Below are 21,905 nucleotides of genomic sequence, written 5' to 3'. Positions count from 1 at the left end.
CCTAACTATCCCATGCCAACTCTGCAGCCTCAAGAATTCCCGACATTCACGCCATTGTCGTCTCCGATGATCTCCTCTGGCGCCCAATCCCGTCAACCGCCGACGTTGATCAGCACAAGCCCCACGCGCGGCTCGCTCGCCATGCCTGCACTGTACCCGCATACATCGCCCAACACCCTCACCGTCATGTCGGATGTCTCGTGTAACTGGTCGCGGCTCCGCAGCAGGTTGATCACGGCTGACCCGGAGCGATGCCCACTCACGACACCAAACCCCCGATATGCAGCTGCGACCCTTGCCAATGTTAAAACTGGGCACACTGCCACCACACACTGCGTGCGCATGGTTGAGGTGGAACACTGGATGTGTCTTTGCCCCATTCGCGCGGCGAATAGCGAAGCTTTCTCGGCTTTCGAGCTGGAGGATGATGGCGGCCAGCCCACTCAATCGACCGAGATCGAGAGAGCCAATCGGGAAGCAGCAGGGCTGATGTTTTCAGCACGATGGCGATTATAGAGCGGTGTAGCTGGCATATATAGATATCCGTCTGGGGCGCGCCAGGCGGACCGCCCGACGACGCCCACCAACGGTCACAATCCTTCTCCAAGCCTCTACAACGTGACGGAATGGTGCTGGGGGCAAGCTGAAAGTCAGTGTCGGCGTCGGCGGGCGCCCCTTCAGCATTGTCTCCTTTGCGCCCGTTGCCGTTCTGCTGCTGCTTCTGCTTCTTCTCCACCCTCGCGCAGGAGCATGCGCCGCCCCGAGCGGCGACTAAAGTCTCGTAGCGGTGCTGGTTCTGCTCCTGGTAGTCGTTGTCGTCCGTGTCCCGCGGCAGTTGCCGTGCCCACCGTCCTGGCCCTCTATGCCGTTCGTGCATACTGACGCACGCGGCCTGGTCCAAGCGAATAGTGCACCTTTCCTCTTCGTCGATCAGGCCCACAACGGGGGTTCAACAGCGAGGAGATGAATCCGGCGCATTCGCCAGGCGTGGCTTCTGCTACTTCGCGGAAGTGGCGGCGGACGACGCGCGGCTCTGGGGACTGGGTGGGGGGAGTGAAGCCGGGAAATGGCGTGACACTCCTCTGGCGCTGCTCAAAGTCGTTATAAGGGTCCGCGAAACTCCAGACGGGCGTCCATTGTTCGAAATTATATGGTACCCAATCCCCCCGCCCCATGCAATGGCAGCGCCGGGTGAAGGATGGCTTGACGGGCAGGTGTGGTAGCGGGCCGACGTGTGGTTCCATCGTCTGGTCAGGGTGGATGTCGGCTGAAGTGAGTTGGGGTCAATATACCGGCACGGGAAGGCAAAGCGAAGCTTGCCAACCGGATCAGCAGCATGCTGTAGCTATATCAGTGACTTGAATCCCTCGGAAAAACGACGAGGGAGGGGCAGCAGCCGGCGCCTGGGTGGAGCCATTGGAATGCCTCGTTTTGACCAGGGCCGATGAGCTGTGTCGTCTTCGCGCTCTTCGGGGAGGAATGTCTTTGTTTTCGCCATCACGAACGGCGGAAAGAAAGGAAGAGGCGGACAACTGAGCAATTCTGTTCTCCGGCAACGGCTGCGGCCCAAAAGGCGGCGTGCCAGCGTTGTCGGGCAGCGATCTCGTCGAAGCCGGTGGCGGCGTAACCGCGCGACGCCGATATAGCGGGTTGGAATGAGGTATATAGTGGTCGTTGTTGTCGACAGTCCACGAACAGGCAGGAGGCCGAGCTGGTGACGTAGAAGTAGCGCGTCTTCCGCGCTCTCTGTCGTGCGTCATTTCGACGCGGGCAGAAACACGTGGGCCGTCTTTTCTGTGGCGCGAGAGCATGCTGATGCGGTCGAGGATGCGCCGCTCAGCGTTGGGGGCCGAGCCCAGACGCATGTCGACGTAATTAACTCCAGGATGAACTGGCACCCAGCATGGGATCACAGGTCCAAGTTTCGCGCAGGTTTCTGAGCGCAGCCACCGTCTGCTCGCCGCAGGAACCAGCAGCCGTCGCCATGAATAACACAGCCGCATGGCAGCTGGAACGGCAGGCCCTTGCCCAGGGTCTTGCATGTCCTGCATGCGCTCGCTCGGGCTGGAGCACCCGCACCCATGCCGAGCCTGAGGCGCTGGACTCGCCTCCGCTCTCGCCGCTGTCGATCAGTTGTGCTTGAACTCAGCGGTGAAGGTCTTGCCGCCGCGGTGTTTCTTGTTGATACAGTCCTTACGCCTGAACTGAAGCTAACCGTCTGTTCTTCAGCGCGTGCTCCCAGCGTGTCCGCCTACAAGCTTCCAGCACGCAGAACGTCACGAGTGTGGCGGATCTGTTCCTGGGACTGCTTTCGGAAGACCGCGTGGAAGCCTGTCCTCGGATCAACGAGACCACCAGCGAGGTTGGCAAGCAACGTCCCTGAAGGCGCTGAGCCTCCCAAAACCGAGGCACAGATGATCAAGGAAGCCGACCGGGAGGCCAAGTAGGAGAAGGAGGAGGAGGCCGCGAAGGAGAAGGAGAAGGATAACCAGTGGCTGGAAGCGCCACCATCCACCACAACACTTGCCGTTGCTAAGCCGAAGCGCAATCTCGTCATATGCATCGTCTATTCTCCCAACCCCAGTTGTCGTAGACAATGAGACGACAGAGCTTGGGTTCTCCAGATGCAGTCACCGGCGGACGTCGGGATGGATGACACCTGGTCTGTTGCTGATGTGTGCCTTGCTGGCTCTAGGCTACTCGCTATAGCCGGAGGAGAGCGCCTGTGGACCTGGCCAATGGCCTCAGGCCAGTCTTGGGCGACGAGATGCGCATTTCCCGGCCACCAGCCGTTGTTTTCCGTCTTCGGCGTTGGCGTGGCTTCAGATATGCCTGCGCTGGGGGGGCATTGGCACTAGGCGGCGAGCTCCGTGGGATATCAGGCCTTGTTGCAGGAAAAAGGCTTGACAAGCGCTTTATCGAGCAGAATGTGGCGGAGAAGATGGGGATCGAGGTATTGTAGTGCGTGATGGCGACGGTGGTGGATATGGATTGTGTAGAGCGGTGCCACGGAGTGCTCAGAATGGGCTTGTGAGAAGGTGTCTCACGGGTATATACCAGGGGTCCATGTCGGACGTGGCGAGCTTGTAAAGAAGGCCTGGTCGAGTTTTGTTGCTATATATCGTTGTTGGAAAAGGAGCACTTCGAGACAGAGGGGATGGAAAGACACCGTAGCAGGCTTTGCGCAGTGATTCTCGCGGCATGCATGTTCTTTTTCGGTCTTCTTGCAGGCGGACATCTTTATCGGGCACAGGATGAGACCTGGAAAAGGAAACGGCGTCGGAAAAGGCGCCGCTTGAAGAAGAATTTGCGGGCACAATTGAAGCAGTGCTTGACGAGGCGTTCAAAGACGTTTCCTCTGACGCGTTGGAAACGGCGTCTCAAGAGGCGCCGCTTGAAGGAGTGCTGGAAGACACGTCAGAGGACGCGTCGGAAACGCCATCGGAACCGGCGTCGGCAGAGGTGTCTATCGAAGGCATGTTTGGAGTGATGGTGGATGATGGTAGATTCTGAAGTCGTAATTCTAGAATCGGGGCCTGAAGTGGTTCTGGGAATTGGTTGGCTTGCTCGAGATAATGGTCAAGAGCGAGCTCCGTAAGGCTCTCTAGCTTTGCGCGGAGTATTTCAGACACGGGAGAACGCGCGGCGAAGGCGCTAATTTTGGCCGCCTGGGAAGCCATGAGGAGAGAGTGGGAGAAAGTGTGTTATATGGAGGAGGACGCGACCAACGCATTTTTATACCCGGTCACACAGAAGCGTGGGATAGTGCCGTGCAGAAAGAAGCCGAGAGTCCTCCATATGGTCGTTGATCAGACTCGCGTCGTCCAGACGCAAACCCTCACGACGTGCGCTTCCATTTGCTGACGCAGGTGCGTTGCGCTGAGGCCAGGCAAAATCAGCCTCCAAACGGGAGGCCACAACGGTCTTGCGGAGTGCTAGACGTGTTTGGTGATGGTGTAGGCGATATATATACTGAGCCTCCCGGGCCCGCCAGCTGCAGGATGACGCCCAAGAATTCCAGGGATGATTGGCGGGTAGCTTTCTCCGTGGCGCTGTGTTGGCCATCGCCGCTCGACATTCTGATGGAGTGCGCCGCCGTGTTAGAGCTGTGGCTCAAGCGCGGCGAGAAGGGGAGTCGGAAGAGCGGTCGAAGGATTCGTTGCGGGGCGCGAGCATCTCAGGCGACGCTGGCCGGTCATCTGTGCGTTTGCAGGCGTTGAAGAGGAGGCTGCGGCGGCTGGGGCAGATCGGGAGAACTGCCGGCAGGGGCGATGCGGCAGCAGTGGGACGGGTGTTATAGTATACGCTTCTGCCGGTTTCTTGTCAGTAATAGGTCAAAGGGCGCGAGATTCTCTGTCTCACCAATCTTCCAACTTGGCTGGAGGATGCCACACGACGGTCGGTCCTGTTCCCAGCTAGCCCTTGACATAAGAGCCATCTGTGAAGAACGAGAGCTCGCCCGTCTTTGTTTTTATCTTGCAGGCTAGCTGCACGTCTTTGATTGACTCTTCCCGGTCTTTGATGATAATTTCTCCAGGGTATTGAGGATGCTGGAGCGGGCTAGACGGTGCCTGGTCCGTTTGGTTGTGCGCGAGAGCGAAGTGGGAGTGTCCTTTGAGTGTACGGTCACTGATTCGAATGTATATAGGACATCGTTGAGCCCGGGACTGGATGGGCTATGAGAGCACAAGCAGCTGTCAGCAGATGAAATAATGCCTGATACTACCAATAGAGCTTTATCTATCACTGGCACTGAACTACCTTTTGTGTATACCGCGGATAGCCTAGCCTGTCTACCCACGACCCTCCTCAAACATCTCGCTCTCGACTGCAGCTACGGCAAAAAACAACCAAACACGACGGCCCTGAGCGGCAGCTAGTTGGAACTAGGTGTCGGTAGCATCATGGGTGCCCAGACCTTCTTCAGTCTCAGATCGTCTCTTTCTCCCAGCCACATCTCGAAGTCTCCAGGGAAGACTCCGCCCCAGCCTTCGACACCCCCGCCCAAACTACTGTGAGCATCTTCGGGAGAGTCTTCGTACCCAAGAGGAAGTTGGCGGATGTAAATACGCTTGGTGAAAGGAGTTGGTGGGTAGCCCCAGACGATCAGAGGCATCGGAATATGGCGAAGGTCCTCGTTGGTGAATGATTGTGTGGGAAACTGCAGGTAGAGCGTCTCGAGTTGGCCATGGTAGAGCAGCCTCGTGGAGATATACTGAATTATGCCGTCAGCGCTGGTGTGCCGATCTTCGGTGTTGTAGAGGGCAAGGTGGCGGAGAGAGGACTTGTTGCGGTAGGCCATGGCGAAGTACTGAGTGCATTGGTTCATGGCCAGCTCGAGCCGCGTGAGGGAGGTGATAGACGGCCACAAAAACCACGGGAGGCGTTGAGGGTTCTTGAAGAGCGAATAGGTGCGCCCGTCGGCGGGGATCATGTTGACGCGCAGGTCGGCGAGGTTGGGGAAGATGTCGTAGAGCAATTGTATATTCCTGGCGTGGTCGTACAAGTCTTCCTCCTCGCTAGATGTGGCCCTGCCAGTGTCGATGAATGAGATTTCCAGCTGCATGATGCTGGGGAAAGTGAATCGGGCCTCGTTCCCGAGCTCTGAGAAGCCTTGTGCGAACAAAGGCCACCTGGAGATCTCCATCTTTGCAGGCGCTCTGCCGGTGTCGCTGAGGGCTTTCATTACAGCGTAGTTGGCCTGCGGTCCCATATGCTCGACCAGCTCAGCGTAGCCATGCTTGCAGTGTTCTCCGATAAGGCGCTTCTGGTCACCCTCAATGGCCACGTCTTTGAGGTTGACAAGGCGTGAAGCGATGGTTGTAAGAGCCTCTGTCGCGGAAGGGTAGTAACTCCACTGCTTCGTTGCTTGCTCTTGGAGGTTGGAGATGTCGTAGTCCTGGGGCAAATCGACCAGCAATGCGGTGGATATGCACAGGGCGCTCATGCGGTTACTTACAGCTTCACGGCGCGTGAAGCGGTCCAACATGTCGAGATCGGCGGCGGTCATCTGCACGCGCTTTTGCTGTAGTACCTTTGGCAGAAGGTTGTCGGCGAGCTTTTCAAAGGTGCGGCTGACGGTGCGGAAGGTCAAGATGTCTTTGGCGCTCTCTGGCGTGATCTGGGCCTGCTTGCAAAGCTTGGTGGGTGTCTCGAAGACAAGAGAGTACTCGAGGGTCAAAAGGACCAGCTCGTTCGGGAGAGTAACAGGCAAGATGTACTGCACTGCTGCCATCACGCGTAGTGCAGCACATATTCTCCTGCAGCTTGCAGGTCTTGCCGTTCAAGGTGGTGGCAAACGTCATGAGAGCAGTTGTGGTGCCCGAGGACCGGTGCGTCATGGAGCAAGTAGCACGGTAATCAGAGGACTGAGCCTGGCTGCCACTCTCGGAACTGACAGCTCTGTCTATGCGGGAGAGAATCTCATTGAATCCAGGCGGAGGATACGCAAGGCTTCTTGGTGGAATGGACTGGGAGAAGCCAAAATCCCCACTCCCAGGTCTTGACATGAGAGGCATCGTGAGCGTCACTGCTATTCTATATCACATTAGCCTTGTCATTTACTCCGTCATGGTCAGGTTCATACGTGCAGGCTGAGGATTCCAACGAGCGCCCTCAGCTTTCAGCTGCCTGAGGCCATGTGGCGAAGGTCAGCCGTAGCATCGCGGAGATCACCCCCGTGGAAGTGCTTGTCGGTGATGAGGTTGTCAACAAGGAATTGGAGCCTCAAATGAGCTGAGGTAGTAGCATAAAGTCTGATTACCTCTCTATGTCTGGAATAATAATGTCTCATATGCTCGTAACGAAAGAGCCCGGTCATTTGCAAGAAAATAAATAGGGGATCTGCTGGATGATATTGTACGTATTTAGCGCAAACATAGAGAGGCATTGCGCTACAGCTTTGTTTCCATATGTGGCTTGCTAGTATGAGCAATCGAATAATTTATTCCAGTATGCTATTTTTAGGATCAAGATCCATTTTATTATTGCGCTTGTCTTATTTTTTTTATTCACTTGGCCGGAAATTATCAATTTTGCCAACAAACATAAATATTATACGCAGTTTTCAACAGTCGCTTGACCAGAAGCTGTCAGAATCATCTAGTTCGGTCAGATTTCAAATTATTCAAGCAGTATTCACCCGCTTGCTTTCCGATCCGGCAAAATCCATGGTGTTGAGGTCTATCGTCATCTCACGACGTCATACGACAATGGCATGCCTCAATCTGCTTGAGCCTTTGGAGCTCAACACTTCTCTCTGTAAGAAGTACTGTGAGTTTGTTTCGCGCCGATATCGTTGTATAGGCTGTTCTGTCCGCTGCTGAAGCAGCTGATAGCACTGTTAAAAACTTGCTTGCTATCGCATAGTGCGCGCAGTTTGCCCCCAGGCATCAGTGTTTGTTGCGCCCCACTCCAAAAATAAGCTGTCACGAGCAGGCAGGGCTCTTTCTAGGCTAAGCTCAGACGCAAACATGCCCAATAACTTTGCTTGCCGAACTTTCACAAGTAGTTTTGCCGCATACCTTGCGACTGCACGAAGGAAATCAATAAGGTGGAACGAAAAAAAGCGGGACACCAAAATGGAATCAAACGTGCAAGGCTATCAAGGCAGCAGGAGTTTTCATTCAAAATCGCAGCACAAATCTGGTCACAAACAGCAAAGTTGAGATTGATTGTATTACGCCCACAGGCTCTGATCAACAGCTATCGTTGATTGTGTCTCTTTCATCTCAAATCTCCCAAGCAGGATCAGGTCATGACCACGTCCAACACGATGGTTCTGGGCTGAGTTGTAGCGACCAGGCCGAAGCGAGGTCGCGCTCGTTGCGCCAGTGGACTCCATGTTCATCATATCCCGCATCGCTTTTCTCATCTCTTTCCTCCATGAAACTAAGGCCGAAGCCACCACCAATTTCTTCAAATCATACTGGACCTAGCGGGATCAGGTATTTTCAAGTGTAGCTTAACGCTTTTTGTTCATTGAGTCCGGACGCCCCGCGGAAGCAAGGTGACACGATACTCTAGACATGTTCTTTCCATTTCATCATTTCCCGCGGTTAATAACAAAAGGCTGTAGGGGGGAAGACTCACCGGTCGGAAGCGTAAGTCTAAGTTCTCGTACCTGTTCGAGCGTTTTTAGCTGCACAAAATGGAGAAGGGAAGATGGACTCACCACGGCGGCTGTCGGAGTAAACCAACACCCTGTGTTTGTCAGTTGATGCATTCAAATCCATTGCTTCTTTTTTTCTCAGGCTTTTCGTTCATGCTCCTCTCTGCACGATTGTTTTTTCTGGTATTTGCGGTCTTCTTCTGCCTTCTGTCTCTCTCTGTTCTTTTTCTTCTACCGCATGAGGACTCCAGCCGAAGCCATCACCGCCCGAGGGATCAGTTCTGTGACCACGCATCGTCCCCGGATTCGACGGTGAAGCAGCAATGCCAGCGACCCCGGGACCAGCGGTCCTAAACGTCTCCTCAGATCGGGTGCGACAGAACAACTCATCATCTCCCTCTTCTCTTCTGTCTCTTCTTCTCTGAGTTTCTCTCCATCTCTATCTCGTGTTTGATCTTCTCTGTTTTTTCTTCTTTGCTTTTCTCTCTCTCTGTTTTTTTTTTCTCTGCTTTTCTCTCCTTGTACTTTTTTTTTCTGTCTCTCTCTTATTTTTTCTCTCCATCAATCATCGGCCATAGCCAGAAGTAAACCTGTCTCATGGGGCCCCCATTTTGTGTGTGTAAAGTTGCGTGGATCAGACAGAAACCCCCAGTACCCACTAGCTCGTGTAGCAACGTAGATTTTTTCATCGAGCGCCGGAAGCCGAAGCCCCCAAAGTGACCGAAGCCCCCTGCGCTCTGAAACGTTCTTTCCAGATTTCTCCAGTCATCATCTCAACTTGAAATTTTGATTCAAGCACGCGAGGGCCCCCTCGGTTAACGAAACCCCATTTCGGGGCGATAGAAAGCGTTTATTGGAGGACTTACCAAGGTTTGTCGGGGTGGCTGCTGTTGGTGTTGGGGTCTGGAGGGGCAGGCTGTGTCAGAGCGCGAAGGAGGTAGCGGAGGGGCTACTGGGAACTAACCGCTGTCCGGGATGGTTCTTCGCCACCATGATGCCCACCCTCCTCTCCCGTTGTGATTCGTGTCGTAAGGTCGATTGCTTTCTGTGATCGTCTGCGTTAGCAAGCAGCTCCGCACGTGTGGGCGAGCGGAAGATCTTACATGCAGCCTGAAAACTCGGCGCCACCATGTGCCCACCCACCCTCATGCCAAAGAGCGATCACGAAGACGTAGCCTGGGAAATTTGTTCCGTGATCACAACCAACAGTTAGCAGTTGCACGAAAACAGCGGCGGATGATGATGATGATGTGGAGGGTGATTCCCGTCAGACAAGTCTTGGGAGAGGGATAACGGCGCAATAAGACCCAAGTCCCAAGAGCGCACTACGTGCCAATCATCATGGGAGGGATGGAAAGGAGGAGGGGTGGTACGCACAGAACGCTATCTAAAGCGGTCATGACGTGGAGTCCAGGGCTGAATGGCGTTCTCGCAGTGAGCCGCAAGCTTGGCCTGGGAACGTTCCTGTCACTCTTCTTAGTTAGCGGGCGTCCGAGTCTACTGCGTTGCTTGGATGAATTCACGACGGACGCGCCCCCCTCAGTCCTAGGTATGTTGTGATCATATAGCACCCGTGCGCACAACCCAAGAGCCACGGTTCCATCAGAAAGTAGCTGAACATGAGGACTCATCATTGGGGCAGGTGTTGAGAGAGGTGATGACTTACAAAGACAATTAGACTGAATCGATCCCTGGGACGGAGCCGGGACATGGCGGTGGCCGTTCCACAAGGCGACTTTTGGCATTCGAGAACGAGTAGTACTAGGGTGTTTGTTGCTTATCGAGTTAGTCTGTGTTCTGATCAAACGAGGAGCTTCGAGTGCTTGAGCACAATTTGAGAATCAGGAGCTTTTTTGTAATCATGTGGAACCCGTCTAAAGTCGCCAAGAACCATTGGAGAGAGTTAAAAGTCGTCGAAGAGAACAGGTCGTTGAGATCAAGTTGCTCTACGACGACGCATCATGGGGGAATGTAAAGACAAAATGACAAGACGTAGTGACTTACTGAGAAAGCTCCGCGACGTCAGTCCATAGTCCGAGGGCGTGGCTATTCGTACTGGCGTTCCTGCGACTCTTTTAGTTAGCCTGTGCTCCATGAGTGACTTGAAAAGCTAATTGACAATGCAAACCCCAGTCAGGCAGCTCATAAGAATCATATGGCCCGTCTTAAGAAACGTTACGAACGGGCCCATCAGAGGTAGTAAACAAGGTTCATCATGGGTATGGGAAGACAGCAATAAGAAAGGTAGCAACTTACCAAGAAGGCTGTCCGCTTCACCCGCTGTAGCGCGACCTTTTCATGACTGGCATTCGAAGAATTCCTGCGAGAAAAACAATTGGGAGTTAGCCTGTGTCCAAAGACATGATATCAGATTCCCAATGTGAAAGGATGTGTCTCAGGTGAGCTCTCTTTTCGATCAAGATAGGTTTCGTCACCTGAACCAGCCATAACCAAAGCCATGGCGGTTCCATAAGTCGTAATAACAAGTCTCTTGACTTTTCATCATCGACAAATAAACGGCGGCATCGCCAAACAAAAGCTCGACTTACCGAGGTGAAGCCACCACCAAAGGGCAGAGAACCGCTGACGGCGAATGAGCGGTGGACAAGGACTTCCAAGATCTTCTGTGCCAGTTGGCGGGCTCAAGGGAGAGGGGCGTCTCTCGCGCGGGATAAGCCTGTGGTGTAGTTAGCTAATGCCATGAAGAGGATGTGCGAGAAAGAAGCAAGGAGTCCGCAGTCAGGAGCTCTGTGTTGTCATTGGTTACGTCCGCCGCAGCGCTTAAACCATCGAAAAGTGGAGTGTTTCCCTGGCGAACCAAGGGGTCATCATGCGTGTTGAAGTCTTGTCGCAGGAAGATGCACTCACCATGTCAAGGATTGAACATAGCGTCAACGTCAGAGCGTTAGTGGGAGAGCGTGTCTGCGACGATGATTAGCTTGTGTTCTGACTTAGACGTGAGACAAGAACGCAATAGTTGGAAGCCTTCAGGAGCTCTGATGTCTCTTCATTGGTTTCAGCTCGCAGCGTCAACCATACGATGTAGGAACTGTTTGTTATTTTTTTCGTGTCATCATTAGGCAGGGGGGCTTTGACAGAAGAAAAGGGAAAAGAAAACATACTTTTGACAGACAGCTACCTTAGCGTGGGGTATGAGAGAGCAACCTGCGAATGTAGTTAGCTTTTGTCTGAACAAGAAGTGAGGCAAAAGACGTGTATGAAAGATGTGGTCAGGAGCTCTTTATCTAGGTTTAGTCATTGGTTTCAGCATGCCAACGACAAATGCATCAACCATAAGATGTAGCTAACGCGTTTAAAACATCATTCCATGCAGGGGTGGGAGTTGGCAAGAAAAGGCTGGCATACTCACGACAAGAGATGGCTTGCTTGCCGATGGCAGGCAGTCCGATCGCAGTTGGGCTGGTAAGCGGTGTGGACCATGGCGGCGATGCGTGGTTGCATGCGTGCGCAGAAGATCTAGCAAGTGTCAGTCAGTAGTTGAGTCAAGTCGGGGTGAGGGTGCGACAGGCGGAGTGAAGTCGGGAGAGGAGTCGTCGACCGCAAGCTAATGACAAGCGAGGCGCACGAGAGCTTTGCAAAGACCAGAAGAGATGAGCGCTGTGTAAAGGTGCAAGGGAGTTGTGGAGTGGAGGAGTGAAGGCAGTGGAGGGGAGCGGCGCGGCCCGTCGCGAGTTAGATATTTTTGGCATCTGAGGCGCAGCAGAGGCAGTTGCTGGCTTGCGCGAGCTGTCAAATGCATCGGAAAAGGGAAGATAGTATGAAGAGGAGTAGCACTTATCTTTTGAGCATGCGGTGCATGTTGCGCAGGTCATGGCGGGCATTGTCGTGGCGTAGAGGATGAGGAGGCGGAGGTGTTGTGGGTTTGGAGGAACAAGAGGAGGAAGAGTTTTTAAAGGGCGTCGCAAAGGCGGCCAGCTGGCAGCTGCAGCGGAAGGCAGCAAAGATGGTGCTTGCGAGCTGGGCTGCTGTCGCTGTGAAGAGGCTTCTCACGCCTGCGGCAGGGCTGCAGAAGGAGATATTGGGTCGCCACAATTTTTGCCACATTGTCATGACCTCCCTCGAGCATTTAGCCTCCTCCTTGAGGTCTTCCTGGGTGGGCGCAAGTGCTTTTGAGCGTCTTGAACCTTTGGTGCGCAAATCTGATGGAAGTGTCCGTCGCGGCCAACAACAGCGCACGGGCCACACTGGAGGAGCAGCACGGCGAGACATTGCAACAGATCGGCTGTCCGGGCGAAGCACTCCATTGGATGCATTTGCACGAATCTAGATACCTTGGAGGAGGTGTGCAAGGACCCCACAGGCATCATCCTGCAGAGCCCAGCGGTGGGTGTAGATGCTCGTGGCATGGCGGGTGGAGCAAGAGGAGCCTCTCTGGCTGCCGCCTCCAGTTCATTTTAAAGCTATCAGACTACACAGCGAACCATAGCTGACGCTCTATTTCTGCTTAAGTTACCGAGGTCCGGCTGAATGGTTGAAGATGAGACCTTCCAGGACTGGTCCCATTCGACAGCAAGCGCGCCGGACGAAAAGATCTATAGGACGCAGAGAATGGACGGAACACTGGATTGCCCTGTAGCACACCTGGGTCCTTAGGACCTTTAATGACATATCTGATTGCAGATAGAGATTCACGGGCGGGCATTTGGATTCACAGCTATGCTGGGTCGAGAACTGGGTGGCAAGCACAAAGGGAATATCTATAGTTTCTACCTTATCATCACATGTAGCCCAGCTAGATGAGTGAAGTACTAAATGCTGGCATCGAGGCAGCCTTACGACTCTCTCAAGTCGCAGCATTCTGCATGCCAAATGCGGGGCTGCCGCATCTCCAATGATTGTGCCAATGACTGCCTCTCGCAGCGTCTCTGTCGCTTGAGGATTCGCAGCAGAGAGTACCAAGCGGACGGGTGAGCTTTTCTAGAGCTCTGGTCTCAGAGAAGACTGTGATTAGGCATTTCTAGTCTATCTGCGCTTCCTGGTCTGGCTGTCCTGCATTTTCTACACGTTTCTTCTTTCTGGCTGGCTTCCGGATGTTTGGCGGCCTTGGAAGGCTGATCGTTCTTGGAATCCAGTCTGCTTATCTTGTGGGTGCTGTGCCTAGGGGGGATGAGGCGGGACGAGGCGAGAGCGGCGAAGGCGATGTTCGTTAGCAGACTCGCAAAGATTATGACAAGCAGAAAGTAAAGATTCATATTCTGCTCGAAAGTCGCCTGATGAATTTTAAGCTTGTTGACCACTTGAGTAGCTTGGAATGTATATTTTACTTGCGTTGTCACCAGGTCCACCCCAGTGTTCACATGGCCGGTCGATTGGGCAGTGGTTGGGGAGCGGGCGGATGAGGGGTGGGCGAGTGGGCGAGTGGGCCAGCGGGCGAGCTTGAGGAATGGCGGCTGAGCGGGGGGCGCTGTGCGGGAGCGGCAATTGGCAATAGAGCGGCTGGGCATGTCGGCGACTCGACTGGACGCATCAGCGCGTTTTAGCGTTGAGCCAACGGGCGTCGGGCGTGGGTAGGCCTATTTTCAGCGCAGCGCGGGGTTACGATATGCCTGCGCCGCTAGAAACTAGGCCTACCTCCGCCTGCGCTGCGCTAAAATAGGCCCCTCTGCAGCAGCCCATTTTAGCGAACGCGTTGACTCGCAGTTGACTGAAAGCAGACGTAGAACAGCACGCGCCCGCACAAAATTACAGGCCGCCAGGCGCGCGCCCCGCCCGCCATTGCCGCTGGTGCGCCTGCTGGGCTGCTAAGCATGGCTGCCATGACAGAGGGGCATTCGCTGCGGTCTTGGGGCATCTTGGGCTGTCCGAGGTGGCTCTGGAGCTGTGTCTCCACGGCGGCCAACCTGGACACCACCCGAAGCCCAGCCGCCCTTCTACTATGCCGCTGACGGCGGTCGCTGATTTCGTAGCAGCGCCGTCGCAATGCCGCCATGCACAACGGCTGCGGCCGCCAACAACGACAACACACTGAACTAGGCGAGCCCCAGCGCCATCTCGAAGCCCGCCAACCTGCCCAGCAGCGCCACCCTAATATTCCTCACAGATCAATCAATGCCCACCACCAGCTCAAACACCTGTTCAGGGCACGGATAGTCTGTTACCACACATTCATGACATTTTAATCCGACTCTCAGCGCATCGTCCCATCTTGTCGGGCACCCCTGTAATCTAGTCGCTGTTCCAGCGGACGCCATCCTCCAAGCTCCGGGACATTTCATTGCCAGCGCAAGCGCTGAAGGGAAGTTGTCCACCATTTGGCTCCAGCATGCTGATTCGGCGCAGAGTAGTGCGAAGGTTCCACCAACCGCTCAATCGCGTCACACTGGATGACATAGCTGTCAGTTCTCTTGCAAAAAGGCGACATGTGTCACGAGTAGTTTGAAGGCCCCCAACAGACGTCAACCTTCTGGATCTTCACTACAAATAATAGGGAGGAGCAGCAGGAGGAGGCGGCAGCGGTAGCAGGCGGTGTTGCTGCTTGCAGAAAGGCTCACGGAAGTGCCCTGGCAATGTTCGGTGTCCGGAGACAATTTGTCTGGCAGATAGCTTGGGCCCGAGTGAAATGCATTCAGAGGCTGTAGGTCCATACGGATCCATGTGATACTAGAATTATGGCTGGCTTTCGCCTCGCTGAGACTGTTGCCGGTGGACAGCAAAGGCTTCATCCCAGTGGGAAGGGCTGTAGGTATCAGAAAACAGAAGACTATCTGATCATTCTGCTACCCGGCGTGCTACTTGATGTGTCTTCCCATCTTCATCTCATTGGAGTGTTCTATCTCTGTCATAGAGCCGGCAGAGCGAAGGCCATAGCCCTGCCGAACATTTTGCACCTTTTGCTGTCCTCCAGATGACAATCGTCGAACTCACGTTGAAAACAGCCCCTACCACTCACACGAAGTGTTCATAAGGGCTCTGAAGGCGAACGAAAGCTACACAGAGGAACCGAAACTGTACATGGCTATTTTGAACAGGTCCCTGGCCCATGATGCGAACAGCGAATGGTAGGAGGACGAACCTGATGCGCACGTCCTCAAGACCAGATCAAGAGCCGTCTCTCAGCTCATCTGGGTTGTTTTCTTGGTACCATCTGAAGGCATGAATGTAGCCACGGTCCACGGCTTCAATATCGACAATGGCATAGCCGACATTGCATTCAACGCCAAACAATTTATAAGGGCTACCGAGGTGGCCAAATCCGCCGCACGTGTAGTAGGTCCTTGTCTATTTTGGTGGTGGTGCGAGCCAGACACTGGAAAGCATGCTGGCGGCAAGGAGCAGTGAGCCTGACTCACAGAAGCAGAAGGCGCTTGGAGTATTCCTAGTAGAATGCTCCACGTTAGTGGCCAAGAGAGCTGCGTCAATCATGCTGTAGACGGCTTTGCACAACCTAGGAACGGGCCTCCCGGAATACCAGCTTGTTCAAGTCGTCCTGCACAGGCATCTCTGTCATCCTGGAGTGAATTAAGGCCCGGTCAAGCCTGATTGGCATGCGGCCATTGTCTCAAGAGCAGCAATGGCGTTGTTCTCGGGGTATGATGCTGTGGGTGGCGCCCTTTGTTGAGTCGGAGCTGTCGTTTTCGCCAAGTCCAAGATGGACTGTTCACCAGGACAGCGGAGGCGTGGCTGAGAAACGTAGGATAAGACTTGCGAGGGAGAGGGACGATTCGGAATGTGTGATTTGCATGCACGAGCATCAGGCTGAGCGGCGGCGATGGCTGGGCACATCGGCAGCGAAGAAGGCCGTGCCAGGCGCCGGCGTTTGGAGCAGACGGATGGGCAAAGCTGCCCGAGCGCGTGCGGGCACGGTTGCTGATATCGGGAGTCTGAAGCGGTGTCTGGTGGACCTTCAGCTATGTCAAGATGTGCGAAATCGTGTACTATTGTGGTTGCGCTGGCGCGGTGGCGCGAAAACCTGGCCAGCCTGTTGCGCAGGGAGCCCCGCTCGCTGCGGCCGCTCGCCGCGACCGCTCGAGGCTGAGATAGCAATGCGGTCATTGCGCCACCGTGCTCCGTCGAGAAGTGCGGTCGGAGCCGTCGCCAAGCACTGTGCTCACCCGTCTCAGAGATCGCCCCGAGCTTGCTCACCGAAAGCCGCTGGCTGGATCGAGCGGCCTGTAGTTCTGACGAGCTGGCCGCATGGCGAGCATGCCAGTAGCCGCCGAAGGGCGTAGCAGAGCGCGCATACAATCAAGGCGAAATGGCGAATGGCAGACACACCAAAACACACGAGCAGTCGCAACAGTGCATAATCCCAGCCAGTTCCACCACAGCCATCGCAAATCAGAAAAAGTTCTCTTCCTCAAGAGCCGGCTCAAGGCCAGCAAATTGACGAAAAGAAAAAGAAAAGAAGGTCGCGTCAGCTCGAGATAGTGCAATACGAGCGACACTGTGATGAGCGAAGTATGAGCGGTGCTCAGGGACCAGCCACCCGGTTCCAAAAAGATTTTTGCCAGAAAGGCGGCCGTCCGTAGACAGCTCATTCCCGGTCAAAGGAACAAAAAAAGCGCACTGCACTTGGTCCCAGCCGAAACCAGGAGAAGCTGAAGAAGAAAAGAAAAAGAGGAGCGGAGTTGGACGGTGGAGGGGTTTAAATAGTTTGGCATCGGAGGATCGGCGGGGCTCGCAGCCGACGGGCTGGTCGGCCGGGCGACGCACGCGCCCCGTAGGACTGGGTCATGCCCCCCCGGAAAGCCGTCTGTGGAAGGCGCGGGGCGGTGGTGCTTGCCCCATACGTTCGCTGGGGTCCAGGACTGGCAGCAGTTGGCCAGATGAGCTCGCCAGCATGCCCGGAAACGGGCGGGTGATGCGTCATGCCCAGGGCCATCGTGATCTTTTTGACTCCTTGCACGGTCAGGCGCCATACTGGCAACATGTGAATACGGGTGATCATGAACAGCGGTGGCAAAGTGGGAAGGAGCGGGGTGCTTAATCCCTCATGTGTATGTCGATCCAAGCCCATCAGCAGGGCAGCTGTAGGGCCGGACAGAGGCTTAGCTGTGTCAGTCTTAGCATACGGATGGCGGAACAGCAGCGTGGTGGCAGCGCCGCAGTGCGGAATTTTGACGCCTCGCCAAGGGGAAGAGTTCTGGGAACCTTCCTCAGCGCTGCCAACTCAACGCCTATCTCTCTCTGCGGCGAGGTCAAGCACAATACTGCGGTATTGCGCCACACTAACATCAACGCCAGAGGGATGAAGGTGACTGGAGAGTACAGATTTGGGCTCCATTTGACGTCACAGCATGCAAGCGTGGATTGCGGGCAATTTTCCCTGCTGCGTCTGCGTTTCCTGGCGGTGGAAATAAGGTTCTGCGTGGCGTGCGGGGCGATGCCGATCGAATTTCCTGCGAGGGGAAAGCGTCGCGCACTTCGCTGTGGAACGGTGGAACGTCGAACGTCATCATCGCTCAGCGGCACAACACCATCATAGACATCGCTAAACATGCACACGACGTGTATGTGAGCCTGCTGTTATGTTCTCCTATCTACATATCTATAGGAGCACAGCTATTGTAAAGAAAATATGAAACCTCTCCACCATAGCCTTGAAAGCAAGTAATCCTACACACCTGTGAATGCAGTGAACCCGATTCCCTGAGAGCAATGAATCTCAACCTTTGAATACAGTATGACCGTTTTCATGAAAACAATGAATACCAACCTTTCACATCAACACGGAATCCCTGCGCGATCGAGACAAGTGGGAAAGCCTCATCTGGCGCAGCTGGTATTCGTGTGCGTCCTCCCAGCCAGTTGCGTCCACAGACACGCTACCGCCGTCCAGAACCGAACCGTTGAACTTGATCATCCGATGGAGCATATCAAAGCTCTCATCCTTCCGAGCACCACAGGCCGTGGCAGCCGCTTGAAAGTCCTCCGGCAGGACCCTCGTGTCGATGGCATCTGGCAGGCCGAGGTACTTGTTCGTTGCGTCGCGCAGGAGCCTGAGCTTATGGAGATGCTCGTAGAACTGATCTTTCATCTCCAGCGACACCACATTCCCCTCCTCCGCAGCCAGCGAAGCTTCAACTCTATCCCAGTCCTTGTCCTCTGCGGTGAGCGCTTGTGCCAGCCTCGTCTCCGGCCAGCGCAACATCGCCGACCGGCCAGGGTGCTTCCATTCGTGCGTGTCCAGTGCCATGAGTACGTTGCTGGTCATGAGCACGACGTCGATGTGCCATTCCAGCCAGGCACCCAGCAGTCCGAGGATCCAACAGTGACGGGATAGACCCTGCGCCTGGGCAAGCCCGCTGGGGGGCAGATCGACGTAGCTGTAGTAGACGCCACGAAGCAACAGACGGGCAACAAGCGAGACATCAGCAGACGCGAAAGACAAGCCCTCATGCGCGACGCCCTGGAGGTGGTCGCGGATCATGGCGACCGTGCTTTGAAGTGGCCTCTGCAGCGAGGCGGTGTAGAAAGCCCTGGCAAGGTCGATAGCACCATAGGTTTCTTCAGCAATGGCATCCGACACGGCATCGCGCAGGGCGGGACCGAAGTCCGAGCGGCCCAGGCAGTCGAGGTGGGCGGCGCTGGAGGGAATCTTGCTGATGACGTACTCGCGGATGTAGCGAGGCTCGTAGCTGTAGCTCGTGGACTCGGCAGCCAGGATCTCTACGGCTTGCCGGATATCGATGCGGGACAGGTAGGCACTGTGGCGCTGCTCAAGCGTCCGGATGTGCTCGGAGAGCTTTTCAAGGTCTTGCTGCTGCCACAACAGCATCTGGGCGCTGTCTCGAATGGACTTCTCGACGTTAGCAGCGACCGCGATGTCGCGGACGCGTTGGAGGTCTGCGCCGCAGCCAGACTCGGGAATCTTTGTAAGCATCAAGGTCTTCGCGCGCTGGTTGCTGCAGGACTCGAGCATGTCTCTGAACTCGTAGATCGCGTCATAGTGGTAGCTGCGGAATATGGCTCCGTTCCATGCCGCGAACGCGTGCCGCCTGGCCCTCCCGTAGATCTTGAACATGGCTTGCATCAAGTCGTCGGTCTCTGAGAGGAACGGGTCCAGCTTGTTGAGGCTCTGAGCAAGCATCCTGCTGCCATTGCACAGGAAGGCGAGCCTCTTCATGGCATGAGACAGCATAATGACTGAGTAGAGCCGGCACTGAATAGCGAGAGGCCATGTAAGAATCTCATCTTCGTTGACAGTGCGCAGCATCTCGAGGTGGGTCTCATCGCAGTTATGAGCCTGGAGCGCTCCAAGCAGACCGTTCAAAAGGCCAGGCGTGGCCGTGGGCCGCAAGCTTGCGAGCTCGAGGCAAAGGGCTGATCGGCTGCCATCCAGATGCGCCTTTGCGGCCTTATGCATGTTTCTAAGGTTGTCCGATGCGAGCATGGCAGCGGCAGCTGGCTTCCTGATGTCCCAGTCGTCCCAATTGGCGATGAGGTTCAGGTGGTAGAGGGGTGGGTGATCGCGCCTGACCAGGGCACACTTGAAAAAGGCGCCAAGGAGAATGGAGCCGGGATCGGTCGTGAACGGGTCATCCCACGCTGACCGGTTGAAGGGGTAATTGAGAACTTGACGTTGACGCGTTTCTGCCGGAGTGTGAACGTAGCGAGCCCATGAGAGCATGAACTCAGCCAGCTTCTCAAGGACAGGATCGTCTTCGGAAGCGAACTCTTGGCAGAGTCCCTGCAGCCAGTCATTGAGGACCCTGGTGTAGCCAGTGATTGCAAATTCCATGGCTTCAGTGCTTGAATCGAAGTGCTTCTCACTCTTGAGGACATCCTCCGGGGTGACCATGCCCTCTGGTGGGCCCTCGATGGGCTCAGGCTCGGGCAAGGGGTGGTGCCTGTCGTATTGATGGAGGCCGCGGATATCTTCTTCGTTGCGGCGGAACGACGCCGCGTTGTCGTTGATACGATCGAGGGCACGGTTAATGGAGTCATTACCAAGCCCAACTGCTGCGCGCCTAGCCTGGTATATGTTCTTGATATCACGAGGATCCGCAGACAGCAGCCCGAGGATGCGCTGTCCCACTGCCTGCTGGGAAGGGGGAAGAGTTTGAACAAGGACGCTCAGGAGGATCCACTCAGTAAACAGGTTTTCATTGACCTGCTGGAGGGTCAGACGAACAGCTGCCGTGTGCGCCTCACGGGCTTGGACAGGATATTCGAGCAGGCGCAGACGAAGCTCGACTGCGGCGGTTGCGATTGCTTGTTCGAGAGTCATTCCCTCGTTCTGGTGGAGCCAGATTGCCCTGACTTGGGCCTCTCCGGGGAGATGTTGGAAGGTGCGCAGGTGGTTGGCACCCTCCTGCGTGCCCATGACCCGGTCCGGAGTGGGTGGACGCCAGGGGCCCTCAGTGTTGTGATCAGGTATATGCGCCTCCGGAGAGGGTGGAAGCAGAGTGTGGTAGTGAGTCCCTTCGAACTCCCTACCAGCTGCAGCATGGGTGTGGGTGGATGAGTTGGCGGTCGCCTGGTCCCTCGGGCTGTTGGACGCGCCAATGTCTTCGTTTGCATGACTAAGCGCTCTGAGCCTGGAAAACAGGCGTCGGAAGCGTCCAAGGTGCGGCATTGTGAATTTTGAATGCGGCACAGGAAATGTAAGAGTAAGACTAACGCATGTTGGTAGATTAGCGACGGTCGCGATCGCCGTATTTTTAGCTGCGTCACGCGGGGCTTACAGTGCTTTTGCTTGGGGTGGACCGTCCTGGAATGCAGCTATAGGCGGTATATAGCGCAATTGGGGTCTGATGATTGCCGGACGGATGGTTGGGTGCGGGCCGCAAAAGTGGATGTCGGGGAAGAGGATGGAATTAGAAGAAGAGGGTCTACATGTCGCCCGCCGGGCATAAGGGTCTCCGCTGCACTGCCAGGCGAAAGCCCGGCTTCGCGTCGAGCCGATCTCATTTGGTAAATTAACCGACGCAAGTCAAACGCAGCTGCGCCATAGGCGTGTCCGCAAACTCATAAGAAAATATACAAAAGAAGCTAATCACACCCGCTCTCTGCATCTCTGTTGTCAGCTATCTTAGCTATGGAAAAGTAGAATTACCATTGATACAAAAGACAGGCCAAGCAGCCGAACGCATGGCACGATAATGCTTCTGGTGCTGCGGCGCAAGACCATGATGAGTAGAAGGCTCAACAATGCAACTATTCTTATTCAATGTAGGAAATGAAGCACTGGCGGAAAAGAATATATAGAACAAGCTCGCAATGTTCAACAACATGTATGCCTTCGTCGCAAAAGCCCATCTGGAGGTGGCGTAGGCGGAATAGCCGTGTTATGCAGCTACGCGACCGAAGCCGAAGAACAGGCAGTGGCTGACCCCACCCCCCGCCTCCTCTGTAGACCTCAGGGAAGGGCAGTACTGCGCGTCTGAATGTTTTCTGGACGTGACGTAGTCAGCCGCTTCAGCTGTTCGCTGTCAATCTGCAACCGCATCCAGAAGCTTATGGCATGCCGTTGTTGACCACACTCATGCGGCGATTGCTCATCATAGCAGCGGTGCTACTCGTCATTATGGCCGTACGACGTGACGTTGATGTTTATGTTTCTGACAGTGCGGCTGACAAAGTTGTTGCCCGGCCCGACAGTGATCTGCGTCCTCTGGTGTGGACATGCCTGCAGGTCTCAACGTTAGCTGACGTCAAGAGAGATCAGGCGAGCGGATGCGTACTTGTATGCTGGATGACCTTGGAGGAGCATGCTAAGCAGGATCCAATGGTTGGCTTGAGGGGCAAGGAGGACGAGATGGTGGGCGTGGCGGACGCCTGGGAAACCAGCAAAGCTGAGATGGTCAAGGACTGGTCGGATCGAGCGAAATAT

At 55.1% G+C, this 21,905-nt stretch overlaps 2 protein-coding genes across 2 annotated transcripts; both read right to left on the bottom strand.

The window, feature by feature from the left end:
* Positions 1-4,876: 4,876 nt before the first annotated feature.
* On the bottom strand, positions 4,877-6,235 carry LTHEOB_6462 (uncharacterized protein; the record flags this gene model as incomplete). Its single annotated transcript, XM_035515721.1, has 1 exon — positions 4,877-6,235. One exon carries the CDS (start codon positions 6,233-6,235, stop codon positions 4,877-4,879), a length of 1,359 nt encoding a protein of 452 aa, XP_035373045.1.
* Positions 6,236-17,789: 11,554 nt separating this feature from the next.
* LTHEOB_6461 (uncharacterized protein) lies at positions 17,790-20,648 on the bottom strand (the record flags this gene model as incomplete). The annotated part of the gene is made up of 1 exon (XM_035515720.1): positions 17,790-20,648. One exon carries the CDS (start codon positions 20,646-20,648, stop codon positions 17,790-17,792), a length of 2,859 nt encoding a protein of 952 aa, XP_035373044.1.
* Positions 20,649-21,905: the final 1,257 nt, after the last annotated feature.

This window comes from Lasiodiplodia theobromae, assembly GCF_012971845.1.
Source record: "Lasiodiplodia theobromae strain AM2As chromosome Unknown scaffold_18, whole genome shotgun sequence".
NCBI classification, from domain to species: domain Eukaryota; kingdom Fungi; phylum Ascomycota; class Dothideomycetes; order Botryosphaeriales; family Botryosphaeriaceae; genus Lasiodiplodia; species Lasiodiplodia theobromae.
Note: the sequence above shows the minus strand (reverse complement) of the source record. Positions and strands in the feature narration are given on the sequence as shown.